Here is a 13,906-nt window from a genome sequence, read left to right as displayed (position 1 = left end):
GGACATCACACGTACTAATTTGCTTGGATAAACAATAAGTCAATGAGTCTGTTTTCAGGGTTTTTTTGTATTTAAGTAAATTTGTCCGAAAATTTTAATTTCGAAAATCTCAAAAATTAAACCGTGTTAATGATTGTTTTCTAACTTCTCAGAGCATGGGAAGATGATTATCTTCGCGCAAAGCTTAAATATTTAACAATTTTTTTAACGCCGTACAGTACTGTGCAACATTTAATTATAAAAGCTGATCGGCTTGAAATATGATCCATTACTCGAATTTCTTGTAATGTTATGAAAGTAAAGAAAAATAAATACCGCCCCGCTTGTTTCTAGTTATTTTACCATTTCAAGGAGATTCTAACTAATTGCAAACAAATTTTCTTTAGGTGCCTCTTCAAGTTTCCCTCCGTAATATATTCAACCAGTCAAAAGAGAAAAACGGTGGTGGTGACATAGATCGTTTAAATAAATGTGGAGAATTTCCAAGTAGAGAATCTTCATGATCGCACACTTGCGCTGGATCGTGCACTATAAAGGCTGAAAGTATATTTTGAACCTAAAATATCCTAAGGAACTCAATGACTCGATCATTGCCATCAGTCTCGGTTACGATCACATGAGACTGAGTAAAATTTATTTAGAAGATTTTTCTGTCGAAATCGCCTGTTTTGGTTGGGTGAAGTGAAATTGTCCCGCAGGTTAATTTTAAAACTTTCTTTCTGCGGTGGATCGATAATAACTTAATCCTTTATTCTGCCCGCTCTCTGAAGTACATGAACCCCCAATTGACGTTTTATGAAAAATGGAACCAGCCTTTACATCAACTTTGAAACCAAACAGCCAAAAAGATCTGCCACTGGTCATTTTATCCATCGTGTAGGATCAAAAAGTCCAAAATTAAACGCGGTGCACGGACATCATTGTAGAGACAATGAATGTTTATTCAAAATAAACCTTCCCTTTTGGCTCAGCCCAGAAACCATGTTTCCTGAAATTTAATTTTATTCAATTTTGTCATTTTCAAAATATGGTACAAAATAAAATAAAAACCTCCTTTAAAATATTTGGTTGTCTTATGCCACTCCGGGTATATAGATGAAAAAAATAATTGTTTTAAGTACTAATTGGAAATGCTTAAGTGAATATTTTCAAGCCTTAGTTATGTAGATAAAGATAATAAAAAAAACTTATATGATGATTAAGGAAACTTTGAAATAGTTCTTAGACAACTAGTAATACCCCATTCACAACATCAACCAGGTTGAATTAAAACAGAGATGTGAATAACTGAATTTTCCATAGGTCACAAGTAAACACCAATCTTATTTTCATGCTGCAAAATTTGAAGTTGAAAAAACATCGGTTTAAGCAGCTGCTAAGAAGACAATTTATGACCATCTTTAACTTAACAGTTTTTAAAACATGTTTAAGCATTAGTGTGAATTAGGTATAAGAAAATCTTACCTTGTCCTTCTGTTATTAGGGAAGCTAAAACGGTGAGAACAAAACAGTAGAATACAGACAGCATTTCCTCAGAAAAAAACGCCCGTTATGATTCCAGGGAACAGCTACAGTAAGTTTTTCCTCCTTAAGGGAAACATTGGGCGAAATGAGACAGCTGCAGTTTAATTTTTGTTTAAAATACGTCACCTCCTTTGTCTGATTATGAGGTTCTCAGTAATTATACTTAATGCATGTCAATGGCCTATAATTTGAATAAAAATAGAGGAAGATGTCCTTCATGTGTTGTTTTATTGTGGCTTAATTATGTCCGTATGAGTGCGACGTATGAGGCAGTCAACAATACTCTTTACAAACTGTTTACACGCGATCCTCGTTCACCCACGCTGAGCGTCAAATAAAGACGACTGTTTTACCAAAACAAGTTGATGTTCCGAAATTTTGGGTTGGCTCTGATGGAGAATTTGTTTTTTATCCTCATATTTATTTCTCATTCTTTGATTGTGAGGTGAAGCTGGTTTTTCATGTAATCAAGTGTCATTCGTACAAGTTTCGTACATGTTCGTACATGTTCGTACATGAATGACTTGCGCCCTCCACCCCCTCTCCCCTTCACGAGACTGTTTACCTCAGGACCCTTTCAATTTCCGTTTTTTAATAAAGGAAAAGTGAATGGCGGGGGGATGGGGGGGGGGGGTGGAAGATGATTCACAAGTTAACACTTAGTATCAACAGACCAAAGAACCTGTCAAACAATTTAAACTCTTCGAAGAGAAATATCAATTTTGTTGGATGAAATTCCCCGTCCAGGTTACTTCACGTCTTCTTTCAGAGCTTTTCAATGCAAATGTCATTTTTTAATTGACATTTTCACTTATCATTTCCCCTCTGCTGGAAATAGTCTCCATAACAACTGACAACAATAACAATAAGAGGTTACGTGTCTGAATATCAAACGAATTCTTGTTATGTCTATCAGTAGTCCATGAGGTTCCGACTTAGAGCGAAAATTATTCGAATGAATTTTACGCTGGATATTATGTGGCAACCGGTATGAACTCGTTCTTGAACAAAACTCATTCGGATATCATGTAAAAGGCCCCTAAAAGTCTTTATTCCCAGAGCATCACGCTTTGCTCGCCTGTCTGAATACTAAAAATTTCAGTAGCGTTGAAGCAACAACCCACTTTTAACTGCTTCGCTGCCGCTGAAACAACGGTTAGTGAAGAAAGCACATATTTTAATATATATTTTCAATTCAACGTAAATAAAAATCTTTAAACATGGTAAATTTTCACTTGTGTCGGTATTAATTATTGCGTGACTAGCTTATGATATAAATGAGGGAGGGGAAAACACGACGCAAAACCTGTGCTCCTGTCAAAAAAATATACCCAGGCGTATTATAATAATGGAAACGGCTAATAAAATCATAAATAACAAGGTAAGAGTGTTATGTTAGACTTTTTTACAAATTGTAGTGATTTATGCCAATTAACGGTGGCGACAAGTAGGCGCACCATGTATATTCCATAGTCGCTATCAAGTAAATTTTGCCGGACTTTGAGTTCGTCTCAAGATAAAACAACACAAATACACAAGGAAATTTTCACAGTAACTTTATAACCATCCTTTGGTCTTTTAAAAGCTTGAAGCTCAGTAGATTCTATCATATCGGTCATTGTTAAAACTGTCTTTGTTTTGATGCTACTTTTCGACATAGGAAAAGTATGTCGGACAAAAATATTCACCAAAAAATAAATATTTCTTTGCCAGCTTCAATAGCGACAGGGGATTAAGTTTAGATAATAAAACAAAGTATTATGTTCACAGAAATACCGTAGGTCTAGTACATTCGTTACATGAGGTCCCACAACTCGGGTAATATTCAGGTTGAAAATTTGCATATTTGAGCGGTCGAACGACAAAAGTTATTTCTCGAAAACTAAAATAAATTTTCACAAAAAACTACATCACAATTATTAGAACATATTGGGCTACAAAATAGAAAGTAGGAGTGAAAACAAATTTGGGTGACTTGCCGCTGTTTGTTTGATGCATGCTGACATTAGCTCTTAAGTGTTTTTCTAGAGTAGAGCGTTAAATTTTCTTGGCCTCGACGCATCCCAGTGTCTTAATAAGAATCCGGATTATTCGATGGCAAATGTTTAGCCATGCTTAGGTAGAGGCAACTTATTTTTTTGGTACAAAAAACAGAAGAATACAAGGTGACTTTAGTGGTGTGCAGTGGTGTTCCTGATCCTGTTTGGTCGGTTCACTCTCGTCATGGAAAATTTAAGGAAATGGAACATCTCCTTTGAAAACTTTGAAATATTACTCAGACATAACTAGGATAGAACTGTAGGAAAATCTCACCTCGTCCTTCTGGTATTAGGGAAAACAAATGAAAAAAAAAACAGCCGTTATAATCCCAGCGAATAGCTACTGTGAGTTTTACACTTTTAAGGACAAGTGGACAATCAACTAAGAAAGCTGAATTTTAATCTGCGTTCAAATTGGGCGCCTTCTTTGTTTATTTATGTGGTTGTTAGTAGTTGTCATGGCTGAATTAGTTCCTCTGGGACCTTGTTGGTTGGTGAAACTTGATTATACTGAACGGGTATTAATGGCGTTCTGTCTGAATAAATCAGGAAGTTAATTGCCTTCTACCGTAAACTGCTGGTTATAAACCCTGGGGCTGTACAACTTCATGAGGGGTTTTAGAAGGGCTTAGAAACGGAGGGGCTTATGTCCGAGGGGGCCTCTAACCGGAATAGGAAAACTGCGTGGAAACGATCAATACAAGCGCTGATTAAATAGGTTTTGCAATTTCTGGTTTTTTAAAAACTAAGCTTCAAAAAGTCGAAATAAACCGCATTCATTTCAATACGTTTGAAAAAGTAATTTAATTAAATCTCCCTAATCATTCTGAGCACCATATGACAGTATGCGGCATTTCCGTACATCAAGGCAGTTCGGAAAGCCGCAAAACTGTAAATCCCCTCGATATCAACGAGCGCCTTTCGTTCAACTAATTTATTTTTGTTTTCTCGTCACCATATTCCCACCAATAGCGAAGCTCAATTTTCTGCATATAAAAATACACACGACTTATAATTCCTCCATTCGCTCTTAGGAAGGGCTAACGCTCAAGACGTCAACTTTTAAACTTTTTCCGGTGGCCAATTCACGTTATCAACTTACTTGTTAATACCGAACTACCCTGTTATAATCTCCAACCGACACAACACAAGTTTCTTTGGAAACTTACCCCTTTCTTTATCTGAAGAGTTATGCGTTATCAGGAATTGAATTTTGATTTTATTGGATTAAGGGCTCCGTCCAGGCCTCATTTCACGTCATATTTGACTACATGTGAAATTTTCATAGCAAAGTATTCATCATTTCTGCTCCATAGAAATTTTCACTATGCAGCAACTGTCTCGATTCAATTGTTTTCATTTTGTGCAAGTGAATGATTAGCCGTATCTACAAAGGTGAGTTTTTATATAGCAACTCACAACCAATTCAACGAATTTGACTTTCTACTTAATTGTACCTTCGTTGTATTCCGCTGAAGGTAAGTTCAGTAAAGGAGACACATGTAATGAGTGACGAATGTCTTGTGAAAAGTGTGCGTGAATTATTTAGTTACTATCTTACGATTGCTCAATCAGAAGTCTAATCAGAAACTGCGTTGGAAGGCCTCAAACAATTCGCGACGCTTTTTATAGCCGTCGTCAGAATCTCCTTCTATACAAGGCTGTCATAGAAAATAATTTGTTGTTCATTGTTTTCCATCACCTAAATATCCATGCATCATACAATTTTCGATTACCCTGCAAAGACCTTCAGTCAAGGCTGGTTTTCGTGTGCTGCAAGGAACGACATCAAAGACGAGCAACGATGAGTAAAGTTGGGGGATACACGAAATTTCCTGTAAGATACATAGATACTTTTTTCGTTCTTTCACAAATTTACCCTGCTGTCTGTTGATGGGACTTTATAATTTAGGTTTAACTAACAAACATGAAAATACTGACAGCCAGATATCAATTTATTGAGTTTCACTAGAGGTTATTAAATCTACACTATAGACCGACCACCAGCAAAGAATGTTCTCAATATATTTCTAACTATTATTAAGCAGAATCATTCTTTCCAACTACGCGAAAATTACAGCGCTTTACTCCACTTTAAGTGACGAAGAGCACGAGAGCCTCCTGAAAAGACATTCCAGATGTTAGCAGAAAAACAAAAATATAACAAGTAAATAAGGTTTTGCGTTAACTTGAATGTGCCATCGCCTACAGTCAGTGTCATGCGCAGCAACATTTAGAAGGTGAACGGGCAAAAAAATTAAAGAAGCCGGGTCACACTGACTGTATCATTACTGAAAATCAATTTGGTTTTGAGCTGATCGAGAAAAAAAGATTGACTGCATACCTTTACATTGTTAAATGTGTATTCATTGACATAAAATGCACAAGAATATGAAGAGCTGACTTCACAACTGTTTCTTTACAAAATTATTACTTAGTCTTCATTACCCATATGTTATTATTTGACCAATTATCACTAACTTCCCACCATGCCCGCTATTTAAAGTCTAAACAGTCTTGGCATTTGTATCTTCTTTATTCTATAGGCCAAAGTAATTTGTAGCTAACATTGTCCTCACCCTGGAGATTACAAACTATTATCTTGCCTCGCCCTAATATTGTATGTTTTTAACGCGTAGGAATCTGATTGAATAAAGAGGTGGGAGAATTTGTTGTTCACTTTTTTCTATCACCTAAATATTCATGCATCATAAAACTCAGAACGTACGAGCCATGCTTAATTCTCCCCATCCCCTCCCCCCTGTCCCTTCCCCCCTTTCCCCTCCCCCTACTCTATCCCTCCCCCCCGGGGGAGAAGGTTAGGTCAGTAAAAATTCACAAACTCACCTATTCCAGCAAATGTTGTTTGTGAATTTTAATTCTAACCTCAAATATAAACGCCTCTAGAACCATATGTTGCGCTGTTTGTCTTACAGTAACACGGCTTAATAATAAAATCTAAATAATGATCCAAAAAAATTAAAAGCAATTGAGTTTAAAAACCAATATCAATTAGCGCTTCAAAACAGAATTACCACTACACGCTAAGGAAAGTGCTGTCATGCATTTCAGTGGAGAAATGTTATGATCACTTTACCATGTCCAGCAGTTTTATAACAACATTCATTTTGCTGATTTGTTCCGTTGTTGAAAGATCCTCCCCCTCCCCCACAGGAAATATCTTTATTCGCACCTCCACTTCCCCGGAGTACCCTCCACCGCCTCCAGGTATCTCACCAATAAAACGAGAACCACCCCCACCTCCGAAACCACCCTGCTGTTTTCCCCCCTCTCCCCCGGCCAGAAACCCTTTACCTCCCTTTCCCCCTCCATGAGATTGCTGTGAGTCTTCTCCATTACTGTTAAAGCCGCCGCCACCGCCACCTACAATCAAGAGATTTACAGTTGACACTAGCAACTTAACAGATCATGGCTTTTAGTAATTCTGAGAAAAATCCAAATTTGAGCGACCAGTACCACCTCTTTTTTCGAAATACTGATGGATGCAAAAAAAAATTCAGAAGTTATAAATAGGAAATTCTTCACCTACCAGAGTGCGGTTTATCAGTTTGTCCTCCATTTCCGTTGCTTCCTCCTGACAGGAATGGCGAGTTATACCCTGCATTTCCTGTTGTGTTTATGGACGCATCACATCCTGAATGTTGTTCTGTCATTTTTGCAACTCCTCCTCCACCTCCGGCTATGATCAAAGGCATTTCTCCTCTTACTACAAATGTACCTCCTCCGCCTGAGGCAGCATTTTTGTAAGAATTCGATCTTTCCCCTCTTTGACCAACAAGTATACGAATGATCTCATCTTTGGTCAACATAAAGTTTCCAATCATCCGCGCCCCTCTCCCTCCGTTGATGACACTGTCCTCGCTGTACCCCCCTGAGGCACCTATTGTTTCTATTCTGTATTCACCAGTGTGCGGCACAGTCCACAGTTGAATACCGCTGGACACTGTAACTTGTCCGTCATGATCCTGACCTGTGTAGTGACTGCCAACTGAGTTTGGACCCTCTGTTCCATTCTTACCAAGATTTGTAAAAACAGCTGTAAATCCTTCGTAAAACACATACACAAAATAATAAAGGTTATGATACTAGTAAGAAATTGTAACGATTACTTTTGGCTTTGCTTAAAATAACACGTGTTTTAGTGGTTCAGGCTGATTTTGTTCTTATATATCGGGTGTTTTCTGCAAAACCAGCCTGAAAAATTATTCCTAAATATTAAATACTGCATAGACTACTAACAGATGAAATAAATGTGCAAGCAGAACATCTTAATCAATTCATGGATGAAACTAACCTTAACCACATCACTCAAGGCAATAGTATTACATTGGGGGAGAGGGGGGAGAGGGGGCAGGGGGGGAGGGGGGAGGGGTAGTAGTCCTGGTGATAAACAACTGAAAACGCAGCAAAAGTCAAGCAAATTCATAATGCACCAGTCCCCCCCCTCCCTCTTTCCAAGGTTCCAAATCCACAAGCAAACTTAAAGTCCGAGCAAAATGTCAGCATTCAGTTCCTTAACAAAGGTGAGGCCTCACAATCGCTGAATACAAGGACCTTATTGCCACTTTAGTTAACAAGGGACATGATCTCTTTAGCAGACCTAAAAGTTTGTTTTCTTTTGCTGTAATCAAGTGTACATGTGAGTCCCAGGTAAGTTTGTCCGAGATAACTACACCCAGATCCTTCTCCTCACGCACATGCAGTACTTTTTCAGGGCCTAAAAAAGGTCTTGAAGTAAAGGCTTTTTCTTGCGTGTTATAGTGGGAACTTTACATTTAGAGGCATTGAATCGTATGTTATTATCGTGACTCCAGGAATTCAGGTTTTTCAGAGTTTGTTGTTGTCGTTCACAATCTGCTATAGACGAGATGGAACTGAAGACTTTGGTGTCGTCTGCGTAGAGAGCAGATTGAGTACCTTCCGGTAGAACACCTGGCAGATCATTAATAAAAACAAAAAATAGAAATGATCCAAGTAGGCTGCCCTGAGGAACTTCCGATGTAACTGGGACCCACTGCGAGGCAACACCATCCAAAATGACCCTTTGAGATCTTCAACTTAGGTAATCTGTAAACCAGGAAAGCGTGTCGCCTTCCACACCATATCGTTTGAGCTTTTGAAGCAAAACTGAGTGATCGATGGAATCGAAAGCTGGCAAAGTCCAGGTAGATAACATTTGTTTAAATATTTTTGTCCAGGTTATGACCAGTGGTATTAAGAAGAGATAACAGCTGTGTGACGCAGGAGCGATTTCGCAAAAAGCCATGCTGGAGAGGCCTGATGTATTGTTTAACATGATGGTAAAGTTTAATACAGACACAGCGTCCCAGGACTTTGCTTTGAATACATAACAAGGAAATAGGCCTATAATTTTCAGCCGGTTTCATAGAGTCCTTTTTACGTACCGGTGTGACATTGGCTTATTTCCATTCAGACGGTATGCGAGCAGTTCGTAAGGAGAGATTGAAAAGCGAACAAAGACTAGGTGCAATTTGATTGCTGCATTCTTTTAGAAGGCGCGGAGGAGTGTTATCAGAGCCGCACGCTTTAGAGGTAACCAAAGTGGCTAAACATTTTGCAACTTCGTTACTTGCATAACTGATCTATGCTGGTGCACTGAAAGAGCGGAAATATCGTAGTTTGCAACGGGACTCAGAGGAGTAAAGACGGATGAAAAATAAGAATTTGAAAGATCCACTTTTCAGCTGGGGTCGTAGCCTCTATGCCGTAATAGGTTATCACTGAATTTTGTTTGGCTCGGTGGTGCAGAACGGCTTTATAATAACTCCAAAACAATTTTGGATTCTCAGAAGATGCTCCTTCAGTTTTCTCCAAATAAAGGCGATGTTTTCTTTTAACCAGGTACTCAACATGTTGACTCAAGGAGCGCAGTTTCAGATTGTTATCATCGGACTTATTTAGGCGATATTTCCTTAGAACCCCATATTTCTTAGGAATGTGATGGCGAACTTCACTGTCTATCCAGGGAGGTTAGTATCTTTTACAGACTTAGAAGGTGTACATTGGTCTACAGCTGACAAAAACACATCCTTTCATAAAGCTCAGCTCTCGTCAAAGCCTCCAGAAAGTGCAATTTCCAAAGGGGTATGTGACAGGAGACTGCAAAGATCTTGAAAATTCCCGCGTTTGAAATCGTAGGTGTAGCGCGAACAGACTTAGACAGCTTAAATTTTAAAAGGACAGTAAATTCTGAGATGTGATGATCCGCTGGAAACCCACACCTCTCCGGAGTTGAAGTGAGAACGTTTGTGATAATTTCTGGACAATTACACACAAAAAAAAGATCTATCCATCGCATGAATCCCAGTACCCAAAGAGATTGGTAAATCGGCGGACCAGTCGATAGAGAGTAAATTAACATCTCCTGCCAAAACAATGCGACGTGACTCAGCATTGCTCTGAAAGCAGAGTTCAAATCATGACGAATCTCAGGTCAAGAACCAGGCGGGCGATAAAAAGTGTACAAGATAACGGGAATACAGTTCAGCATTCTAATTTCAACAACGATCAGTTAGGTGTTTTCTTTCTCAAGATCCAAACGGCGAAAGGCCTGTAGATCAGTTGCGAACAATAAACCGCCGCCGACGCGTCCTTCTCTACCCCTTCGATAGAAAGAGTAGCCATAAGGCAGCTCACACTCCATGACAGAGTCATTGAGCCAGGTCTCACAAACACAAACAACATCATTATCCCCTCTGTAAACTAGCTGCTATAGCAGGGTAATCTTGCAAACCTTTGAGGCGGTTGAGTCATCATCGAGAGACACATCCGGGTTAGATGGTGCATCCATGAAAATCGTTATGTCAATGTCAGAATGAAGATCCGGAGCAGACAAATAAGAGTACCCACGTTTAATCCAAAGGGACTGAGGAAAGCGAATCGTGGGTGCAATCTGTCTTCTTCTATCCTTTGCTGAAAGTCTATCCTGCCATTTATCGAGATTGTTCTCCTCTTCCAGCCATGTTTCCATTGTTGCACCAATTTTACCTCTCATAATCCGACCACATTCTGCATCAATGGGCTGGATTTTGTCAGTGTGGTTTTCAGGCAGCATGTAAACTGTAGTGTTGATCTGATTTCTGCATGTTTCATGGAATTGTTGACCTTGTTGAAAGCCGACATGGTCTACAAATAGAACTTATTCTTTTTAGTCATTCCTAATTCCTGGAATAAGTGTGCCCTGAACCCACCGCATGCTGATTTCTTCATTAATCTAAGCATTTTGCTGGAAATACACATCAACCCTCTTGTCATACTTTTCTCTCTCCTCAGTGGCCACACGCCCTTTTCCTCTGAAGATAAGAGCTGGCTTCACATTTTGTTCCCCATCAGCCCCAATACAAAGTTGTAGAGTAGCCTGTCGTTTATCTAAACCAGAAGATGGTTGTGACACGCACACTTGCTTAGCACCCAATGTGTCGTAGGTTTTATCTTGCTCGTTTACAAATGGGACAGGAACCTACCTGGTCGATATTGTATCTATTTTAAGGTATCAATCTTGCATTCTTTGGGTCAACTGTATGGAACTTGTTTCTTCTCCTTTGTGATTTCGAGGCTTTCCTCAAATCCCTATGGAATTTCTGGATCGTATCCCGGCCATCTTCTTCCCAGTCTTTTTTTTTTTACTAGTTGATCCTTCTCCTCAGTAATGTGTTGTGTTTTTCTCTGAATCTCTGGAACCAGTTGCTGCTTCCCTTAAATTTTGGAGCTTCTTCTGCGCCATAGCATGCTTTAATTTTCAATTTCATTACTTTTTAACCAAAGTTTGGACACTTTGCTTCCTGCTGCTCTCCGTGGTTTAAACTTGGCGAGTAAAAGATTGGAAGCCAGAGGATATTTATCAGTGCATGAGGACCTGTTCTTAGCGATGCTCTTCCTTTGTTTCATTGGCTTTGCGTCACCTGTGTTCTTCTTTGTCCTGTTCATAGTCAGTTCTGCAAGAATTTTGCCTCTGTTTTCTTCCCACTTTATTTCCAGCGATCTGGTGACTCCTTGTTGTTTTACAGCTGTGTTGTACTGATTTGTTGATAATTTCAGTGAATCCAAAGATCTAGTGTCACAAAACACTTCTTAGTTGTCACAAAACACTTCTTAGTTGTCACAAAACACTTCTTAGTTTTCGCAAAAGACTTCTTAGTTGTCGCAAAACATTTCTTAGTTGTCACAAAACACTTCTTAGTTGTCACAAAACACTTCTTAGTTGTCACAAAACACTTCTTAGTTGTCACAAAACACTTCTTAGTTGTCACAAAACACTTCTTAGTTTTCGCAAAAGACTTCTTAGTTGTCGCAAAACATTTCTTAGTTGTCACAAAACACTTCTTAGCTGTCGCAAAATACTTCTTAGTTGTCACAAAACACTTCTTAGTTGTCGCGAAACACTTCCTAGTTGTCACAAAACATTTCTTAGTTGTCACAAAACACCTCTTAGTTGTCGCAAAACACTTCTTAGTTGTCGCAAAACACTTCTTAGTTCTTAGTTTTCGTACAGTAATAGGAACCCACTCATTAATTTATCAGAAAAATAGTCTTGCGTAACATGCAGAAGAAGATTCAAATTGTCGCCAAACTCTAGTTGTTGCAAAACATTTCTTAGTTGTCGCAAAACACTTCTTAGTTGTCGCAAAACACTTGTTAGTTTCGCAAACCACTTGTTAGTTTCGCAAAACACTTGTTAGTTGTCGCAAAACCCTTCTTAGCTGTCGCAAAACACTTCTTAGTTGTCGCAAACAGAGAGACGCTATTAAAAGAATCTACAATTTAAACAGAGAGTGAAAATTCATACCACAGTAAACCAAAACTGCCTTTCCTGTGCCAGATGGATCCAGCCAGTATTTGTTGCTTGCAGTATTTTTTCCTTCGCTTGCTGTTATTTCCCGGCATGAACGTGCTGGTAACTCCGGAATCGAACCCAAGGGAACTGGTATGTAGGTAAAAATGTTGAAAATAAAGTATATGTAGGTGCGCAAGTCGAAAGCCGAGAGTGAAAAGCACAAGAGAATTAGAATAAGGATCTAATTCCATTCACTCAAATTCCGCCTTCGAATGTGTTAAATTAAACGCTCTGTCAAGCAGCCTTCTCTTGGGAAGTGGGCCCCCTCACTTTTAAACCCTTCCTTTAGACCCACCAGCTTTTTTATCTTCTTACCCTAAGCTTTTTGTATCATTTTAAAGAATAAATACATAAATAATTTGTTATCACTATTTCACACATGTATCAAAGCTGTTCTGTGAAGAAGTTAACTAAAAGTTAAACTGAATAAAGGGGGTAATTTTCTAATGAAACTGTGGTGCTGCGTCGGTGAGAGAGTATAACAAGGTTATTTGGTGCTATCAAGTGACTTGATAACGTAAGTTGGCCACCGTTCAGAGTTTCAAAACAGATGTTTCGAGTGTTAGCCCTTCGTCAGAGTTAATGGAGGAATTGTGGGTTGTGTGTCTGTCGGAAGAACTTGGAGCTACGCTTTTGGTGGGAAACTACAAAGCAACTACAAAGAAAAGGGATAGAACTAATGTCGTTCATCATTAGAATTGAGAATGATAGAAAAATCAATACCGATGATCGCGGGAGATCAGGAAACGCGGACTGTAATCAAAGTCGAGCGTATGACCAAAATATTGATAATTATTATTCAACATTATTGGCTGAATAGTTACCTCTTCCGTTCAAACGGCGAATATAAAACCACGCTGGATCCGAGCGGAAATTCTCGGGTCTTACGTCCTTTGTGCGGTTGTTTAATTCACAGATCTGTTCTTTTCTGTTGAAATTATAGCTCTGGCAGGTAATTTCCCTTTCACATAAGATGTCACAGATATGAGGAGCTGCTACTGTCATTCTCTTGAAAACGAAGCCTTTGAGAGTCATGCCACGAATGTTAATTTCTATCCTGCACTGATCCTCAGCGATTACAAGGTTGGTGACCGAAACACAGACAAGAAAATAACGAAATATCCACAGCATTTTTCCTGAAAAACGAAACTCATAGACATCAATGAATAAACTTTTTTTCTCGAGGCTGACTAAGAACAGTGGATAATTGGAAGAACAGGACCTCAAACCCCCCGCCCATCTGTTATTCTCTTTTTTGTAAATACTTATCGCAAAAAAGAAACATTTAGCCTCCGAAATAAATTATGAAGAAAAGAACTGCAAGAGAAAATTCTTTAATTTTACAGGTGGTTCTGGAAATGGAGTGCAGGAAAAATTAGAGCTGAAAGTATCGTAATAGGACTTGACAGTTTTGGGAAATTATGAGCTTTTAAAGGTCTGGAAAATTTTGAATGACTGAGCGGACGAG

General features: G+C 38.8%; 1 protein-coding gene and 1 pseudogene across 1 annotated transcript; both read right to left on the bottom strand.

The window, feature by feature from the left end:
• Positions 1-6,651: 6,651 nt before the first annotated feature.
• On the bottom strand, positions 6,652-13,570 carry LOC136282832 (leukocyte tyrosine kinase receptor-like). The gene is made up of 4 exons (XM_066170771.1): positions 13,263-13,570; positions 12,391-12,525; positions 7,114-7,629; positions 6,652-6,947 (listed from the first exon to the last, which is right to left on the bottom strand). The coding sequence occupies exons 1-4, from the start codon at positions 13,567-13,569 to the stop codon at positions 6,652-6,654; spliced, it is 1,254 nt and encodes a 417-aa protein (XP_066026868.1). The 5' UTR covers position 13,570.
• Positions 10,315-12,114, bottom strand: LOC136282790 (uncharacterized; annotated as a pseudogene).
• Positions 13,571-13,906: the final 336 nt, after the last annotated feature.

This window comes from Pocillopora verrucosa, chromosome 8 (assembly GCF_036669915.1).
Source record: "Pocillopora verrucosa isolate sample1 chromosome 8, ASM3666991v2, whole genome shotgun sequence".
In the NCBI taxonomy this organism is placed as follows: Eukaryota; Metazoa; Cnidaria; class Anthozoa; order Scleractinia; family Pocilloporidae; genus Pocillopora; species Pocillopora verrucosa.
This window is presented reverse-complemented; position numbering and strand designations above follow the sequence as displayed.

Bases quoted from the DNA above. Each gene is read 5' to 3' on its own strand.
- LOC136282832 (XM_066170771.1), bottom strand. From the start codon at position 13,569: ATGCTGTGGATATTTCGTTATTTTCTTGTCTGTGTTTCGGTCACCAAC. The intron at 12,526-13,262 runs GTAACTATTCAG...CCTACATACCAG, and splicing joins TCGCCGTTTGAACGGAAGAG to TTCCCTTGGGTTCGATTCCG. The intron at 6,948-7,113 runs GTAGGTGAAGAA...TCTTGATTGTAG, and splicing joins AACTGATAAACCGCACTCTG to GTGGCGGTGGCGGCGGCTTT.